At 42.3% G+C, this 20707-nt stretch overlaps 1 protein-coding gene across 1 annotated transcript; it reads right to left on the reverse strand.

The window, feature by feature from the left end:
* Positions 1 to 3434: 3434 nt before the first annotated feature.
* Positions 3435 to 4262, reverse strand: LOC141133240 (olfactory receptor 11G2-like). Its single transcript, XM_073622535.1, has one exon. The coding sequence runs from the start codon at positions 4260 to 4262 to the stop codon at positions 3435 to 3437; it is 828 nt and encodes a 275-aa protein (XP_073478636.1).
* Positions 4263 to 20707: the final 16445 nt, after the last annotated feature.

The following is a 20707-nucleotide window of genomic DNA, read 5'->3' on the forward strand; positions in this document are numbered from 1 at the left end:
GTTCAGACAATTTTGTAGTCCGCAGCCCCAAGGTATGATCGGTTCCAGCAACCAATGCCAGCGTCTGTTTTACATGGTGCAGGAATACCTAGGGGCAAGATCTGACTTGGACACTTTTCCCACCGAAAATCCTCTGGGTTACTGGGTCTTGAGGATGGATCACTGGCCAGAGCTTGCACAGTATGTAATTGAGCTACTGGCCTGTCCTACATCCAGTGTTCTTTCGGAACGTGCATTCAGTGCTGCTGGAGGCTTTGTAACTGATCACAGGGTGCGTCTGTCCACCGACTCGGTTGAACGACTGACCTTCATAAAAATGAATCAGTCTTGGATCACCACCAGCTACCAAGCACCTGATGCTGATGTAACCGAATAATTTTTTTTGAAATGTCAGATCCCTTCAAGACTGCCTATGCTGATGCTGAGAGACTATCCTGTTAAGCTGAGTGATTATCCTCTTCCTCCTCAATGATCATGCTGATAGCTTGTAAGAACATTTTTGGTTCTGGCCACCGCCACCAGTGGCTAAGGCCCAATTTTTCAGCCCCTGTTTAACAGGGGTGTGTAATTACAATTTTTGATGCAATATTTTGCAGGAAGGTTCGTTGCTGTGCTCAACTAGAGTATCTGTGAGGGGTTGCAGTGTTGTGGCACCAGTACCAGTGCCTAAGGCCCAATTTTTCAAGGGTGCCTTCGCTGAAAATAGGTTGAGATTGAAACACTGACCTAGTTAGTTGTCACTTTCTTTCATACAGCTACTGTACTGATCATGTCATTTACAAGCCCACCTTCTTGACTTCCTCTAGAACTGAAGTCCCTTACAACTGCTTTAAAATAATGGGCATTGTCATTGCTTGGGTGTAGTTTAAAAAGATTTAAGATGGCCATACATGGATCCAAATTCCCCAGTTCAGTAATAACCAGGGAAATTTCAATCCATGTATGGCTGTTCATGTTCATGAGAAATCCATCTATTGATCGACTTTTTATAAACAGGCTTGTTGGAAATTTTCCACTCAATCAGCACATGCAGCCAATGGGCTGCAGCGCTGATCAGTGTATTCTGATGGTGGGGGAGTTCAGCTGTCAGAGTACAATGACACCAGGGATGGATTTCACCATCCACCTTGAATGTTTGAATGGGGAAATGGCTCTTTTTTTTTTTTTAAACAGTCATGAATTACCAGCTTTAGTTAACTAATGTTTAGTTACATGCTGTTGGTACTACACCTACTGTACATGCCTCAGTTGTTCCCATATGCCTTCTAGGTATTTACAGCAGGCTAATAGTCTGGGGGTCTGTTTATCTATCATTCGATCTGTCATTTAAATATACCTATTGAGTGAGACATAATGGGGGTGATTTATCAAAACTGGAACACTCAGAATCTGGTGCAGCTATGCATGGCAGCTTCTAACTTCAGCTTGTTCAATTAAGCTTTTACAATAAAACCTGGAAGCTAATTTCTTTCTTCTACTTTTAAAAAATAACCCCCAAAGTTTATATGACTGTTTTTATAATTTTTAAATGTATATGTACGATATGTATATGAAAGGTACACATGCTGGCCAGCTTTACTTTAAACATATTTGAAACATTCTTAGTATTTAAAGCTGAAGTGTAGGTATGATTTTCTTGCAGAGTTAGTATGCACATCTCATACCTGACCGATTGCTGTGTAAACTTCAAATCACCATAGTAGTTCCTGCTACTACAGTGACAGCAGCAGCCATCCTGGTCCGGTGCCAAGTTGCCGCCCTTCTTCATAGTAACCATAGGGGGTTGCCCACTCAGCACTGCTGCACCACTGCTGCATTCAGGAAAAGGCTTGTCTCAAGAAAAAAAAGGCGTTCTCTGGTTGGATGAGGGGGAGAGTTGGGGAAGTGACGTCATGACCCTCACCTCATCCAATCAGAGAACGCCTTGTATCCATTGAAAAAAATGCAAGGCATTCCCTGAATAGGGGCAGCACCAAGCAAGAGTCCCCTTGTGGTTACTATGCAGAAAGGCAGCCACTAGTCGGGACAATTATTAAAGTGATTTTAAGCCCACACAGGAATCGGTCAGGTATGGCACATGTACACTTTTATTGATTCAACCTGGACCAATGTAGCTCAACCTAGACCAATGTGAAAATCATACCAAAACTGCCTTCATCAGAATGTTTTGCTGGAGCACATGTGCTTTGTGAATTAAGAAGTTCTCCCAGACTTTACATTGGTCTTGCAGTTCATGTGATTTTCATATAATACACAGAGAAGGGAAGCCTGGGAAGACATACTCTACTCATTAAGCATCTGGTATTACTATGATTCTGTAGGAACCTCTAAATAGTAGTTCTGTTTACCCACTGAACCACAGGTGCTAGTGGTGTTGCTGGCCTGGAACTTGGGACACCTGCCAAGACATAGTACATAGCCCAGGGTCCAGGCCTAGTAGCAGCATATCTCTATTTTTTAAGAGTAACAAAACAATAGAATCAAAGAGGCCCCTAAGAAAATGATTGTATTATGTTTATTTGCTTCATTTACATTAAATCTTCCAGAGAAGGAAGAAAAAAAAGAGGAATAGTGAAAGGACCTACAACAAGCAATATTAAAAGGAAAGTGATGCATGACAAAATATTTCTAGGTCCCAAAAATGACATGCTTCAAAAAGTATACCAATATGCATCTCCATGTAAAAAAAAATTCCAAGAGGAGTCAATAGTTCTTATTTAAAGCGTTTGTTAACCCAACAAAAAAAAATGGATCCTGCTCCTTTAAAGTATGTTATATGACACAGTGCTTGTCCTGTGTCATTTGGCCTCCTGTAACACCTAAAAAACCTGGCTGATCCTGCCAGTTTCTCCCTACCCCTCTGTAAACTGACCATGGTGTATCATGGCTGCTGAGACCAGACACCGTGGTCAGTTTACGTGCCTCTGTCATCAGAAGCCTGCTATCTGCTCTCCTCTCTGCTCCTGTGTCCTTCTCCCCCTCTCCTCTGTCTGTGTGTGAGCCGCCCCTCCTGCTGCTCTCATAACACTAACCTGTATATACCATCAGCACTGTCTCCTATTGCAGTGTCCCCCTCTGTGAATGATTTATAAATATAAATGCTGTAAATACCTCATTTAAGAGCTGAGATTGCGATCACATGACAAGCCAGTTCTCTCCTCCTCTCCTCCTCTCCTCCAGACTGACATCAGCAGGGGAATCTCAGCCCCACCCGCTGCATCTCTCAGCGGAGAAAAGGAGAAAGCTGGCTGTTCATGTGATCGCAATCTCGGCAGTGAAATTAGGTATTTGCAGCATTTATTTTTTTATAAATCACACACCGAGTGGGATAATACAATAGGAGCTAGTGCTGATGGTGTATACAGGTTAGAGTGGCTTAACAACCACTTTAAGAAAAAATAGGACAGCACTGCAATCTTAAGTCATTTTAATCTTTAAAGCTGGCAAAGAGAATTTTGTTTGCAGATTGTAAATGTCACTGTTCTTTTAATGGCTTGCTTCATTTCTTGATTCCTGAGACCATAAATTAGAGGGTTTAAAGTAGGAGTTATGACACAGTAGAATAGTGACACCACTTTATCGATATGGGAGGGAATGCTGTGGTCTGATCTGACATACATATAAATGATGGAGCCATAAAACAAGCAGACAACAGTCAGATGTGAACCACAGGTTGAAAGTGTCTTCCTCCTTCCTCTCAAAGAAGGTATATTAGCAATAATAGCCATAACTAGACCATAGGACATACTAATGAAAACAAAATTGCCTAGTATAACCAAACAAGCCAAAGAGAAGAAGGCTGTTTCAACAATGTAGAGACCACCAGTTTCACAAGAGTGGTGAAGTAATGGAGAGAAGTCACAGTAGAAGTGATTAATTATATTAGAGCCACAGAATAATGTACTTGAGAGGAATGTGGCTGGAATCAGGGGGGCCAGGAAGCCACATAGCCATGATGCTGCTGCTAAGAATATGCACACCCTTGGCGTCATAATACTATTATACCTCAAGGGATTGGAAATAGCTGTGTATCTGTCATAAGCCATAGAAGATAACAAGAAATTTTCAGTTGAACCAAAGACAAAAAGAAAATAAAACTGGGCCACACACAATGGGATAGGAATAATTTTGTCATCTGAATTGAGATCAATCAGGAGTCTGGGCATAGTGACTGATGTATAACAGATTTCTAAAAATGAAAAGATGCAAATGAAAAAGTACATTGGGCTGTGAAGCTTATTATCACAGCAAACAATGGCCATTATAAGGAAGTTGCAAGCAAAGGAAACTAAATAGATGATCAAAAAAGCAAGGAACAGAAACGGCTGCAGCTCTTTTGACAATGGGAATCCCAAAAGTACAAAGCTTGATAAGATACTCTGATTCATAAATGCCATACCTGGGAGAGAAAAATATTTTATTATTATTTATTACAGGTACTTATATAGCGCTTTACATATTTATTATACATTTACATCGGCCCCTGCCCTCAAGGACGTTACAATTGAGGGTTCCTAACTCACATAATACATACACATACTAGGGCCGATTTTCCTATCAGCATGTCTTTGAAGTGTGCGAGAAAATAGGAGTACCCAGAGGAAACCCACAAAGGAAGAACATGCAAACTCCATGCAGATAGTACCAACAAGTGTCTGGGGAATGCCCAGGAAAAAGCCAAAGTCTACTTACCACCAGCTTGCAGACAACCAAATTGACCTATCTAACAGTAAGCGTTAAAAAAGGGGTTTAGTCCGCACGCATTTGCAAACGCATGTGTGAGCCACAGAGCCACGTCACGGCACCCTTGTATCTGTGGTCCTAACACTAAAGTATGAGTGTCCCCACAGTGGAGGCACATGCATTTAATGGATAAATGAGAGCAGGTGGCTGAAGGGGAGCCCACCCCTCCTTAAAGGTATAGGAGCACACCAAACACCCAGCACTAGCACAATGGCTGCAAAGGTGTTGGTGCACTGCTGGACCAATACAAACACTCGCGTGATAACAAAAGCTTGCCACCACTCTCATTTATAGCTGGCTATCGCAGTAAGCAGCATTGGGAAGCTAAAAAAGGTACCAACAAGTGTCTGGGGAATGCCCAGGAAAAAGCCAAAGTCTACTTACCACCAGCTTGCAGACAACCAAATTGACCTATCTAACGGTAAGCATTAAAAAAGGGGTTTAGTCCGCACGCATTTGCAAACGCATGCGTGAGCCACAGAGCCACGTCACGGCACCCTTGTATCTGTGGTCCTAACACTAAAGTATGAGTGTCCCCACAGTGGAGGCACATGCATTTAATGGATAAATGAGAGCAGGTGGCTGAAGGGGAGCCCACCCCTCCTTAAAGGTACAGGAGCACACCAAACACCCAGCAATAGCACAATGGCTGCAAAGGTGAGTGTTTGTATTGGTCCAGCAGTGCACCAACACCTTTGCAGCCATTGTTTGCAAATGCGTGCGGACTAAACCCCTTTTTTAACGCTTACTGTTAGATAGGTCAATTTGGTTGTCTGCAAGCTGGTGGTAAGTAGACTTTGGCTTTTTCCTGGGCATTCCCCAGACACTTGTTGGTACCTTTTTTAGCCTCCCAATGCTGCTTACTGCGATAGCCAGCTATAAATGAGAGTGGTGGCAAGCTTTTGTTTCCATGCAGATAGTGCTGTCGTTGGGATTTGGACCAATGACTACTGCTGCTAGGTGAAAACTCTAACCACTTAACCACTGTGTTCTATCTTAAGCTTCGTACACACGGTATGATTGTTGGCAGGAGATTGTCTGTTGACAGACCGTTTTCCTAAAATCTTACCGTTAGTACGCTCCTTTTGACAATTGTTGCCCAACTTTCGGCCAACAAATGTTGGATGACAGGCTAGTACATTTTCGGCAGACAACGGTTTGACGTCAGATTTTCGTATGGTCAGTACACAAATCCGTCACACAAAAGTCGAAAGTACAAACACGCATTACTCCAAGAACAGTTAAGAAGTTAAGTTAAGAAGAACGCAAGTAAACACCATTGGGGACTGTTTATAAAGCAATAAATCTGACATTTACTAAACATTCACTTTAGCTGTATCCTCTTGGTGCATGTGTTTTAAATTACAGTTATTAATTCAGCAGCAGTGAATGTTTGTTGAATACCACATGTACTGCTTTATAAATATGCCTATTGGATATGGATAAAAAAACACTGTTTACGCAGACCTCCACAACAGCTAGACACATCCAGGAGACAATAAAGATGTACAGTAGGTCCAATGTCTGGCCAGTCAGCAACTCATCTTCAACATACTACACCAAGCTAAAGCAAGAAAAAGTTATTTTTCCTCTGACTGTACTGTCACCCAGTAATATGTTGTGGAGAGAACTGGTACAGACACAAAATGTATCAAGGTTTACTACTTCATATTAGGCCAACCCTGTTGCACAAAAGGAATGCTGTATTAGGTGATTTTAAAATACAATGGGGTTTATTTACTAAAGCTGGAGAATGCAAAATCAGGCTCACTTCTGCATAGAAACCAATCAGCTTCCAGGTTTTATTGCCAAAGCTTAATTGAACAAGCTGAGGCTAGAAGCAGATTGGTTTCTGTGCAGAAGTAAGACTGATTTAACATTCTCCAGCTTTAGTAAATAATATCTTGCTTTGAAAAAAAAAAAGCTACAGTTCATTCACATTAGGAAATCATAAACATTTCTGTACATACTAATTTTAGGTTACTAAGATGTTTCTGAAGTGGACCTCAAGGCAAGATATTGTCTAGTTTTGGATAAAGTGCAGAAAGTTTAGAACCTGTTCGTGGTCCCATGGTGAAAATGTTCTCCAAACTTGTATTAGAGCTTGTAGGGAATTGGAATATCTGTTTTTCTGGTTCTGGATTCTGGTTCTGGTTTTGGTTTTGGCTGGAGTACATTTTTAAACATTGTTAGTGGCAGATGATAGAACCCAATGTAAGAAATTCCAGAACAAGAATTTACTCTTACTTTCATGTAATGTTCTGCATATAACGTTATCTGCAAAAAATCAGTGAATATTCCATTTTTGTTGCAATCATGCTTCCAGAGGTCACAACTATGTCAGATGACAGTCATGATAAAGTTTTATTGTAATATGAAATTGTTAACCAATTTTTGAAGCACTGAACAAGAAATAATGTATTCAATAGGGGGTCAGAATCATTCATGCTGTTCTGTAACAGTGATGAACAAGAACTCTTACTGAGGTCTATTTATTTAACCTGAGTTCCTCTGGGATTTTCTTCACTTGAAATCTCTCTGCCAACTGGGGATTACATTTAAATATTGCATATGACAATTTAAGATTGTCATATGCAATATATCCTTAAAGAAGAAGTAATCCCTTGATAAAAAAAATGTTCTTCTCTCTCTCCTGCAAAGTAAAGACATAATGTGTGTAGCACTAACCCCCGAAGGAGTTGCTGATTTATATCGGGCTGTTACCGTCACCCCTTTACCTGTAGTTTCACCAATATCAGAACTTAGAGTCCATGTTGAGCTTTGTATCTGACAATGTAGGCACCAGTCACTTTAGTATTTTTCAATGTTTTAATAGGAAATAACTGGACGAAGTAGCAGGAAAGAGGTAGAAGAAGAGTTGCAGGAAAGTTCAAATATCTTTTCTTTAGATCATTGAGGGATTGGAGATCTTAGAGACGATTAAACCTCCAGTCCAAAGATCTTTTGCCCACCCGCATAGGTCTCTCTCACTAACCTAGCAGCCGGAATGGCGCACGAACAAAAGTCTCTGTCACAGACTTTAAATGAACAAATTTGTTATACAATCCTCTGCCACAGGATGTAGTGTTAGATGAACAGTGACACAGTACCAGAACCTTTAAGCTGACCCAGAAGTACTTGTGTGGTAGATTAGATTAAGATGCGTCCTCCAATTGAGTCACCCAGGCCCCTCTCGAGATACCAGCCTTCCGCACGGTCCTCTCCAAAGATGGGTCCTCCCCTGGATCTTCTCAATTGTCCGGCTTCTTCCCGCAGAACAGACAGCACAAGACCATCTCCGTAGCAGTAGGCCCCAGACAGGCTTCTGGGCCTACCTGCACAGCTGCAGCAACGCAACCCTCTGGCCTGGAGGGCTACGAGGTAGAACTCTCCGTCACATACCTTTTGGCCAGGAGGGCCAGCAGGTGAAAGAGAAAGAAAAATGGCGTCTGCCCCATAAGTACTCTCTCCCAGAATGCACGTCAGCCGACCACCTCTGCCGAGTTGCCTCCGAGAAAGAAGAGCAATCAATATACCTCAGTTTGTTGCTTTTCCAACACTGACCTATGGTGACAACGACACCTACAGGTGACAGTGTGGAACTGCACGCAACACAGCCAATGCTGGAACAGAGGCTAATTTAGCCATAGATTATATTTGAACTATGTACAGAACAAATGACCCACTAAATTTACATATGAGATTAGAAATCTACCAGCGCTAGATGTGCTAGTATGCATCGCATACTAGCACATTATGGGACACTTACCTGCAAACAAAGCCCGTGGAATCCACGCTGCAAGCCGCATCCATCTTCGCCTGTCTTCCTTCCAGGGCCACGGACTCTGGCTCCGTGACTGGCCAGAGCTGCGTGATGTCACTCCCACGCATGCGCGTGGGAGCAGCCGGTCACGGCACTTGCTACTGAAAAAACGGCACACGGTGCCCGTTTCTTCAGAGTGCATGCACCAATGACATCATCGGTGCAGTATACTGTAAATATCTATAAATATATTTACAGTACCTATAGGTAAGCCTTATTCTAGGTTTACCTATAGGTACAAAGTTTAAAGGGAGGTTTACAACCTCTTTAATATCCTCACACTTAAAAAAATAAAAATAAAATAAAACTACAGTGGGTTTGGGCCAATAATCGTGTTATGTTTTTAAACAGAAATTTGATTTTTTTTTTTACTGTTTATAAAAAAAAAATTTGATTTACTAATATACATTAAATACAGGTTTCACTCATGACTTTAGTATCAAAGAGTATTAAGGGTCGGTTCACACTGGGGCAACACGACAGCCGTCCTACTTTGGATCCGACTTTGCCCTGCGACATGTGTCCGACTGTCAATGAACGGGGATCCGACTTGGATCCCCGCCACTGTTTTTGGTATGAATCTTTAGGGGGAACTCTGCGCCAAATTTTAAATAAAAAACCGGCATGGGTTCCCCCTCCAGGAGCATACCAGGCCCTTGGGTCTGGTATGGACCTTGAGGGGAACCCCCTACACCGAAAAAACGGCGTGGGGGGTCCCCCCCAATCCATACCAGACCCTTATCTGAGCACGCAGCCCGGCCGGACAGGAATGGGAGTGGGGACGAGCGAGCGCCCCCCCCCTCCTGAACCGTACCAGGCCGCATGCCCTCAACATGGGGGGTTGGTGCCTTGGGGGAGGGAGCGCGTTGCGGGCCCCCCCAAAGCACCTTGTCCCCATGTTGATGAGGACAAGGGCCTCTTCCCGACAACCCTGGCCGTTGGTTGTCGGGGTCTGCGGGCGGAGGGCTTATCGGAATCCGGGAGCCCCCTTTAATAAGGGGGCCCCCAGATCCCGGCCCCCCACCCTATGTGAATGAGTATGGGGTACATCGTACCCCTACCCATTCACCTAGGGAAAAAGTGTCAATTTAAAAAAAAACACTACATAGATTTTTAAAGTATTTTATTAGACAGCTCCGGGGGTCTTCTTCCGACTTCAGGGGTCTCTCCGGTTCTTCTCCACGCTCTCCGGATCTTCCTCCGGGCTCCTCCGCTCTCTTCTGCCGCTCTTTTGCTAAAGCGGAGGAGCCCGGTCTTCCGTCTTCTGCCCTCTTCTCTTCTTCTGATGTTGACACGACGCTCTCTCCAGCTAGAATGCTCTCTGTGCGCTCTGCTCTGACTTATATAGGCGGTGACCCCGCCCCCTTATGCCGTCACAGTCCCTGGGCATGCTGGGACTATGACTGCATAAGGGGGCGTGGTCATTGGGTGATGACCACGCCCCCTAAAACGTCACAGTCCCAGCATGCCCAGGGACTGTGACGGCATAAGGGGGTGTGGTCACCACCTATATAAGTCAGAGCGGAGCGCTTAGAGTGCATTCCAGCCCCAGAGAGCGTCGTGTCAACATCAGGAGAAGAGGGCAGAAGGCAGAAGATTGAAGACCGGGCTCCTTCGCTATAGCAAAAGAGCGGCAAAAGAGCAGAAAATAGTGGAGGAGCCCGGCAGAAGATCCGGAGAGCGCGGAGAAGAACCGGAGAGACCCCCGAAGAGAAGAAGGCAGCAGACCGGGCTCCTCCGCTATAGCAAAAGAGCGGCAAAAGAGCAGAAAATAGCGGAGGAGCCCGGCAGAAGACCCGGAGAGCGCGGAGAAGAACCGGAGAGACCCCGAAGTCGGAAGAAGACCCCCGGAGGTGTCTAATAAATTACTTTAAAAATCTGTGTAGTGTTTTTTTTTTAAATTGACACTTTCCCTAGGTGAATGGGTAGGGGTTCGATGTACCCCATACTCATTCACATAGGGTGGGGGGCCGGGATCTGGGGGCCCTCTTATTAAAGGGGGCTCCCAGATTCCGATAAGCCCACAGACCCCGACAACCAACGGCCAGGGTTGTCGGGAAGAGGCCCTTGTCCTCATCAACATGGGGACAATGTGCTTTGGGGTGGGGGGGCCGCAGCGCGCCTCTTCCCCAAGGCACCAACCCCCCATGTTGAGGGCATGCGGCCTGGTACGGTTCAGGATGGGGGGGGGCGCACGCTCGTCCCCCACCCCCATTCCTGTCCGGCCGGGCTGCGTGCTCGGATAAGGGTCTGGTATGGATTGGGGGACCCCCCTCTCCGCTTTTTCGGCGTAGGGGGTTCCCCTCAAGGTCCATACCAGACCCAAGGGCCTGGTATGCTCTTGGAGGGGGAACCCATGCCGGATTTTTATTTAAAATTTGGCGCGGAGTTCCCCCTCAAGATCATCTGAGCACAAGTCGCATGCCGAAGTCGGATCATGCGAGACGGCGATCCGACTTTGATCCAACTTCAATGATAGTCAATAGGCTGAAGTCGGATCAAAGTCGGATCAAAGTAGTACAGGGAGTACGCTCTGAAGTCGGAGCGACTTCAGTAGTGTCTATTAAGACGCTCCCATTCACTTAAATGTGAATCTCTTTCTGGGGCGACTTGAGGGCGTACAAGTCAGATCCCAAGTCGTCCCAGTGTGGTTTTGGTCTTTGTCTGTCTTTGGTTTAAGCTCTGCGTTGCCCTCTGAACTAAGTATAAAAGAAAAAAAGAAGGAAAGAAAAGTGCTGCTTCCTAAGTGTAGCGATTATTAAAACATTTATAAAAAATGACAAACAATAATTATGCACTCACATGTATAAGGTATTAACCACATCAGCCCGGGAAGGTTTTACCCCCTTCATGACCAGACCATTTTTTGCAATACGTCACTGCCTTGCTTTAACTGACAACTGCACTGTACCCAAATAAAATTGATGTCCTTTTTTCCCACAAATAGAGCATTCTTTTAGTGGTATTTAATTACCTCTGTGGTTTCACTTTTTTGCACTATAAACAAAAAAAGACTGACAATTTTGAAAAAAAAAACAATATTTCTTACTTTCTGCTATAAAACATATCCAATAAAAAAATTTTAAAAAATCTGATTTCTTCATCAATTTTGGCCAATATGTATTCTGTTACATATTTTTAGTGATGATGTTCTTGGAACAAGGAAATTAACCAGGGGCACACCAGGAAGAGCCAATAGAAGCAACAGACTATGAGGTTGATTTACTAAAGGAAAATGGGCAGTGCACTGTAAGTGCACTTTGAAGTGCAGTTGCTCGAGATTGAGGGGAAGATCTGAAATGAGGGGAAGCTCTGCTGATTTCTATTATTCAATCATGTGCAAGCAAAAATGCCGTTTTTTTTTTTCCTTGCATGTCCCCCTCAGATCTACAGCGAATGCACTTCCAAGTGCACTTGAAGTGCACAGTGGATTTGCCTTTAGTAAATCAACCCCTCTGTGTGTATATTACATAGATGAAAGCCACTGTGGAAAGCAAGGAAGTGTTGCAGGCCAACCAGACGGCCGTGATGACATCTAATGTGGTTACATGCTTCGGGGAGTGGCCCCTCTTGTCAAACCTCTGAAATAAGCAGACAGGTAGGGGGAGGATTCACTCCTCCGACTCACTCATTTCTGTGTGTAAGTTTCAGCTTTAGTTACTGAGCTCTGTAGACAAACATTTTGTTTGTAGAGTAGAGCATGGAAAACATGTAAAAAGAGAGCACCAGCTGCTTTTCTATTTACCTGGGAAAAATTAAGAATATTTTTAGTTTTATTTTTTTAGTACTCATCATAATAAAAAAAAACACACAAAACCCCTATGTATGTGTAGCGATACCCCCGAAGGAGCTGCTTAAATTTGTTCAGTCCGTTACTCTGCCTCTCAACCCCAGGAATGGCCTCAGCCCCTCTGGCACACCTGGCAATGTGATTAATAGAATACCACAGTAATGACACACTGGGGGTTATTTACGAAAGGCAAATTCACTTTGCACTACAAGTACAAACTACAAGTGCAAAGTGCACTTGAAATTGCACTGAAAGTGCACTTGGAAGTGCAGTCGCTGTAGATCTGAGGGGGGACATGCAAGGAAAATAAAAAACAGCATTTCAGCTTTCACATGATTGGATGACAAAATCAGCAGAGCTTCCCCTCATTTCAAATCTACCCCTCAGATTTACAGCGACTGCACGTCCAAGTGCACTTTCAGTGCAATTTCAAGTGCACTTTGCAATTGTAAGTGCACTTTCCCTTTTGTAAATAACCCCTATTGACACAGTTCAGATATTAATGTTTTTTTCAATTTACTTGGGCAGTAAGAACTCAAAATGGTATTGGTCAGCCAGATCCCAGACAAACAACTAGGATTTGGTTGAAGTGATTTTCATAGTGCTCAAACATATATGCGAATGATGGCATCAATACAGTCAGTGACAGATAATCCTTAAATACCTTCTTCAAAACTATTGAGTACTTTCAGATATTACCAATAGTAAAGGGAAACTAAAGGCCAAACTATTAACCTTTAACTCTAATGAGAGGTCTGACTTAAAGGTAATGGTATAAGGGTCCTTATACATGCAATGACAGTAATGTCCCCATTGCAGATCTGATGGTCTTCACCGGCATGGAGGAGCTCATTAACTTTTATCCAATAAGGTGTAGTAGCAAGCAATAGCTTTCATGAAATGAGAAAAGCTAAAGGTGTCTCTGCACAGTGTTCAAAGCAGGTTCAGTAAAGTATTTCTAAGGTAGAGATGTCTGTGCAAAGTGTCCCAGTGAAACCGTGAGAAAGGTTTTGTAAAGGCGGGCGACTGCCCTCTCACCAACGACCAGGCCACTTCGATGCCTTTCAGACAGTAACTTATGTAGCGACACTCATGCAGCGGATCCGCCGTATCAATCTCCCAATGTGAAGCTCAGTACACAGGTTGGCAGGCGACTGGAGTGGTGCTGGATGGATGTCAGAAAAACAGCAAACAGAGCCAGGCCCTTCTCATCTGGTTTGGAACGTAGTACACCGCATGGTAGGCCGCAATTCCCCTCTTACAGCGACGGGATGGTGTCCACATGAGGGGATCCAGGAAACAAAGAGCCTTGGGCCTAGTCTGCCCTGTACTTTTATAGTCTCTCCCACAATTCTGTTGACTCTCTGCAGTGCAGCCTGGGATTTGCAGTCCTGTCACCTTAAAAGTCAGTCAGGCTGCTTTGTGCTGGGACTTCATATCCCACAGTTCCTTTCTCCTCCTACAGTGTTCCCTTGATTAGCTGAGTTCATTCTGCCAATTAATAATTAGGGGAAAGGGCAAAGTAGGCTGTTTCTCCTGTGTTATGTCTGTGAGAAGAAAAGGAGGGAGGGGTGAAATCACTCTTACAGAACTGGCAGTCATGTCCCTGTTCAATGAGAGTCCTGATCAGTCTGGCACTGTAATTCTGATGCAGCAGCCACTACACACTCCCCCCACCAAAGAACCTTTGGTCCTCCAAAGGCAGTAAAGTCTGGAACCTGCTACATGCTCTCAAAGTTACACGCGGGGGAAAACAGGTTAATTAACACATGGAATCAAACAGTTTTCATTAACATAAAGACTCGGCAAAGGAACCTCCCACCAATTAGCATAGTAGGGGAGGTTGTCTTGCCTACAGGCCACTCTTATTGGAATGGTCCAGCCAGATGTGCCAGGGAGCGAGCTAGGGTCGTCCTCCACCAAGTCAGTGGTGGGAGGATCATGTGTTTCAAGAGTCCTTTGAGAGGTGAGAACAACCTCTTCAGAGCTTTCACCCAGAGTGTCATAGGTTAGTCTTTTTGATGGGTGAATAACCCTTCGCTCTTGCTATTCTTTAGGCTCTGGGTTTGCAAGCACACTGGTCTCTTCCTCATCAACAGCTTTATCTTCTTCTTCCTGCAAATCAGATTCAGCTTCTTCTTCAGTAAAGGATGGAAAGTCTTCCGGGATCTACTGTCAGCAGAGAAGATTGGGGGTCTTCCAACTCTTCAAGAGGTGGCCTCAAGGGCACAAACTCAGAAGCTTCTGGCCTGAGCATCCCGGTGTCAGTCGCCTTGGAAGGAGAAGAAGGGGGGTGGCAGGCCTTGATATTTAGGATGGCCACAACCAATCCATTCCCATCTCTTCATCCTCACTGTCCTCATCCTCTTCATCTAGAGGCACAGACTAAGACCTAGTCACTGGTCGTGATCTCTGAGAGGCGATGGGTGTGGACTGCGAATCTGGCTGGGGTGGCACATAAACTGCTCCTGACAGAGGCAACAGATGCTTGCGATTGCCAAGTCTTCAGCGGTCCTGTACTTCCTTCTGGCCTGATTTGATACACGGGAAGTCCTGGCAGCTGCTTGCAAATGACATATGGTTGCTACCTCCAGCAGTCAGCCAAATTGTGCTTCCCAGGGACACCCAGGTTTCTCAGCAGTAACTTGTGGCCCAGGTGTAAGTCCTGCACCCACACCCTGAGGTCAAAGTTTTTTTTGTTCCTCAATCCTCGGGCATCTGAAGTAGCTTGTGCCTTGTCATAGGTGGTCTTCACACTTTTCCGTAAGCGGTCTACATATCCTCTGTGGGAGGTTGCTGAGGTATAGTCCGGGGATGTGCCAAAGGCCAAGTCTACTGGCAGCCTGGCCTCCCGTCTGAACATCAGACGATAGAGAGAGTATCCTGTGGCATCATTTGCGGTGTTGTTATAAGCATGCACAATAGTGGCTATATGCTTGCTCCAGTGTTGCTTTTGTTCTGAAGCATATCCAGAAGAGTTTGGTTGAATCTCTCTGGCTGAGGATCTCCTTGAGGATGGTACGGGGTGGTTCTGGACTTCCTAATGCTTAACAGGTCAAAAAGTCTCTTGATGAGGCTTCTCTCTAAATCTTAGGCATGTGCATTCAGTTTCGTTCCGAATCGAAATTCAGACAAATTTTTCATTATTCGGAAATTCGGATGCATCCGAATTTCCGAATTACAAAAGTAATGCATTTAAACGAATTTGAAAAAAAGCGAACGAATTTGAATCGAATTCGAAAACATAGTTGAATCGAATTCGAAAACATATTCAAATCTAATTCAAAAATATATATTCGAATCGAATTCGAAAAAATAATCGAATTCAAAAACAAATTTGAATCGAATTTGAAAACAATAGAAATCGATTTTTTAAAAAATACAATAAAATAGAATGTAAAATCATAAAGCAATAGAATACATATATATATAATATTTTTTTAATTCTGTTTTATTGTTTTTCTATGCTTTTCTTTTCTTTTCTATTATTTTCTATTCTATAATAGTCTTTTCTATTCAAATTTGAATTCATTCTATACGAAATTCGAATTTCGGAACATGGCTACTGAAGATCGAATTTCGTATAGAATGAATTTGAATTAGAGTAGAAAAGATTAGAATAGAAAAGAAAATAATAGAAAAGAATAAACTAGAAAAACATATATTGTATTTTATTATATTCTGTTCTATTGTTTTTCTATTCTATTCTTTTCTATTATTTTCTATTCTATTCTAATCTTTTCTATTCAAATTCAAAATCATTCTATACGAAATTTGAATTTCGGAAAATGGTTTTATATATATATATATATATATATATATATATATATATATATATATATATATTGTTTATCTAATCTATTCTTTTCTATTATTTCCTTCTATTCTAATTCGATTTCATTCTATATGAAATTAGAATTTCTGAAAATAGTTTATATATATATATATATATATATATATATATATATATATATATATATATATATAAATATTATGTATATGTATATAACTATTTTCAGAAATTCTAATTTCATATAGAATGAAGTCGATTTAAAATAGAAGAAAAAAAAAAAAGAATAGACTAGAAAAACAATAGAATAATAACAAAAAAATATTTTATATATATATATATATAATATTTTTTTCTATTCTGTTCCATTGTTTTTTATGCTATTCTTTTCTATTCTAAACTTTTCTATTCGAATTTGAATTCATTCTAGACGAAATTCGAATTTCGGAAGATGGCTTCCGTATAGAATGAATTCAAATTTGAATAGAAAAGGTTAGAATAGAAAATAATAGAAAATAGATTAGAAAAACAATAGAACAGAATAGAATAAAATATAATATATATATTATGTTTTATTCTATTCTGTTCTACTGTTTTTTTAGTCTATTCTTTTCTACTCTATTCTAATCTTTTCTATTCAAATTCAATTTATACGAAATTCAAATTTCGGAAGATGGTTTTATATATATATATATATATATATATTATTTTTTTCTATGCTGGTCTATGGTTTTTCTATGCTATTCTTTTCTAATATTTTCTATTTTACTGTAATCTTTTCTTTTTGAATGCAAATTAATTCTATACAAAATTCGAATTTCGGAAAATGGTTATATAGAAATAGAATGAAATCGAATTCTAATAGAAAAGACTTGAATAGAAAAAACAATAGAACAGAATAGGAAAAAAAAAAAAAAAATATATATATATATATATATATATATATATATATATATATATCATCTTCTGGAATTAGAATTTGGTACAGAACGCATTCGAATTTGAATAGAAAAGATTACAATAGAATAATATATTATATTTTTTTCTATTCTGTTCTTTTGCTTTTCTATGCTATTCTTATTTTCTATTCTATTCTAATCTTTTCTATTGGAATTCAAATTCATTCTATATGAAATTCGAATTTCGCAAAATGGTTATATATAGTTTACTTTTTCAAATTCGGTCAAATTTTTTCGAATTTGATAGTTTTTTTTTCGAATGCGGTAGAATTTTGTCGAATTTGATCGTTTTTTTCGAATGCAGTAGAATTTTTTCGAATTTGATAGTTTTTTTTTCGAATGTGGTAGAATTTTGTCGAATTTGATAGTTTTTTTCGAATGCAGTAGAATTTTTTCGAATTTGATAGTTTTTTTTTCGAATGCGGAAGAATTTTTTAGAATTTGATAGTTTTTTTCGAATGCGGTCGAATTTTTTCAAATTCGAATATGAAACTAAACGAATCCCAAAAACGACTGTAACGAATGCAACTAATTTAACTAAACTAATTTAGTTAAATAACGAATCGAAACGAAACGAAACTAAACAAATTTTTTCATCCTGCACATGTCTACTAAATCTCTCCCTTGATCAGAGTGGATACACTGGGACAGGCCATAGTGCACAAAGAACTTCTCCACTAAGAGCTTGGCCACCGTGGATGCTTGTTGGTCCCTCGTGGGAAATGCCTGGGCGTACCGAGTGAAGTGGTCAGTCACTACCAGGATATTCCCTTGTCCATTTAGGTCAGGCTCCAAGCACAGAAAGTCAATGCACACCAGCTCCATGGGTCATTGACTCTGAAGATGGCCCATTGGGGCAGATAGGTGAGGCAGAGTCTTCCTTTGCATGCACCTGATGCAGGAGTGGCAATAGCCCTCGACTTCAGCCCACATGCAGGGCCAGTAGAATCAGTCTCTCACCAGGTGGAGAGTCCTCTCGGGCCCTAGGTGGCCATGGTTGTTGTGTAGGGCAGTTAGTACTGTCTCCCTATGTTTTTCCGGTAGAAGAAAACTGCCATTTCTCTTCAGGATCATCAGAGGTGCCCCTTCGGTAGACCACCCCCTGGTGCAGCTGCAACTGATTCCATTCTCTGTGCAACAGGCGTGCTTCCTTCAGGGAGTCAGTGAGGAGCAGGTCAGAATGTTGGCTCTCCAAAGTCTTCAATGCCAAGCTACAGAGAGGGTCTTCCAACTGATCCCTTCACAAGTCTTTCATAGAAAGCTTTGGTAGACCTTCATCCCTGACCTGGGTGACATTGCAATAACTTCTGGGGACACAAGCGGCTGATACTCCAATGTCTTCGGCCCTGGATCCCCCTCCGACTTGGCGTTCTGCTCCTTGATATAAGGCGTGCACCCCTTCAGGTGTCAGCTGGGCTCATTCTTCTGGAGGGTCTGTGGAACAATGAGGCCTTCTTGACAGAGCATCTGCATCTTTGTTCCGGTCCCCCGGTCGATACTACAGGCTGAAGGTATACCCCGATAGGGCAGCCAACCATCTGTGACCCATAGCATTCTTTCGCTTTCTCTGAACGGCTTATCCTTCTGAAGATGGATCCGCTGGTTTGCACTCTTTGCACATCCCACATCAAATTCACTCTTCGAGAATGCAGCCTGCCAACTCAAGAGTCTTGGCTCTTTCTTTCCATTCGGGTGAGAGAGGAGTGTTCTTCGGATAGAACTCCTCGACAGGGATACCATCCTTTTCTTCCCCCACCAAATCAGATGGTGAAACTGGGGTAGCCGGATTTACTTGTCCCAGCAACAGCTGAGCCGGCATCTTCACTGGCGAGGCCGTTATGTTGCAGACACTGACCGAGATCCTCCTGTGACTTCTTTGCAAGGCTTTGGTTGAAACCACATCGGGAATCTTCTCCACTCCCATGTCTTCTGTCTTTCTATCGGATTCAAGGACAATGAAAGGGCCTGGTTGTTTCCAATTTAGTTTGACAGATGCCCATAAACAGGCCACTTCACCAGGCTGTAACACCTTCTCACTCCGGTCCAAGCACCAGATCTTTCCCACTCCTTCAGCTGGGGCCTTCTGTTCTTGTACCAGGCGTTGATAGGCTTGTCTCAACATGGGGTGCACGCTTGTAGTTGAAGTGTCCAAGAGGTGTCAACAGTCTTCTGACAAGATAAGTATTAGTCCCAATGATGAGAGAACTCTTACTGGCCCCTGGAGGGCGAGGACAGACCACTGCCAAAGTGTCAAAGGTCTCCGCTTTCTCAACTAAGAAGGGATCGAAGGTCAGCTTCACCAGTAGATAACCATCATAGGGGAAGTTCTGAGTCCCAATGCCCCATATCTCTAGCTCTTCCAACTTTGGCAATGGCAGGTGCTTGAGGTGCCTGTCATAGAAGTCTCTGTAGAGGAGGGTCACTTGAGCTCCGGTATCCAGAAGGGCCTTGGTGTAGACTCCCTCTACTTGGATGGGGACAACAGGAGAAGGACACACCAGGAAAGATAATTTGTCCAGTGCCTATAACTTTACAATTGCCAAACAAATAGATTGCCCAAAAGGGGTAGTAGTAAGTGCAATACAATAATTCATAACTGAATTGTTTAAAGGAGGATATAAGTGGTGACAGATTCACCTAAAAAGAAATGTAGTACTTCATAATATTTTAGGTAAAGGGCTTCTTAGCTCCCTTTGACCCCCCTCTCCTCTATTCCCACTTGGCCCCCTCTTATTATCTGACTGGTTCTCTATAAGATGAAGACGTTGAGGATTAGTAGCTATAAATCCCTGTTGTCTTATTAAGTTACAATTGAGCTTGTAATATAATACCATAAACATTAACATTAGGGGAATTTATGCACAAGACAATTAGCACACAAGCATGATTTTGCCTACATAAGTACCAATACAGAAAGAGACAAACACAGACAAAATCCTTAAATAACAATGGGGGTTATTTACGAAAGGCAAATTCACTTTGCACTACAGGTGCACTTGGAAGTGCAGTCGCTGTAGATCTGAGGGGAAGATCTTAAATGAGGGGAAGCTCTGCTGATTTTATCATCCAATCATGTGCAAGCTAAAATGCTGTTTTTTATTTTCCTTGTATGTCCCCCTTGAAAGTGCACTTGTGGATTTGCCTTTCGTAAATAACCCCTAATGTCATTTTGGAATGCTGCTAACGATCTTATTATAAATGTATCATTTTTAACTAAGTGGGGGGTGGGGAATCCATGCAAATTTTCTCACTGAATTATTCAGATTGTCCAACCAGCATGAAAAGGTACCCATAATATTTAGATAACGGTCCTCCAACATCTATGGTTTTCACAGATATTAATGATAATGGTGGTGTCTATGGAATATCTCATGCCTCATCAGATATCACTGGATTACAACCGTCAGCAAAAGAGGCTATTGGTCAGACCTAAAATGTTGAGCTAACAGCCTATTGCAGGGGTGCCCAACCTTTTGAAGAACGAGGGCCACTTAAGTGACTTGGTAATCAGTTGCGGGCCACAATATGGGCCCTCCGATCCACCCATATAGAAGGGGACAGATACCCGTCTGTGGTTTTTTTTTTTTAACGGATTGGAGGAA

This window comes from Aquarana catesbeiana, linkage group LG01 (genome assembly GCF_042186555.1).
Source record: "Aquarana catesbeiana isolate 2022-GZ linkage group LG01, ASM4218655v1, whole genome shotgun sequence".
NCBI lineage: Eukaryota > Metazoa > Chordata > Amphibia > Anura > Ranidae > Aquarana > Aquarana catesbeiana.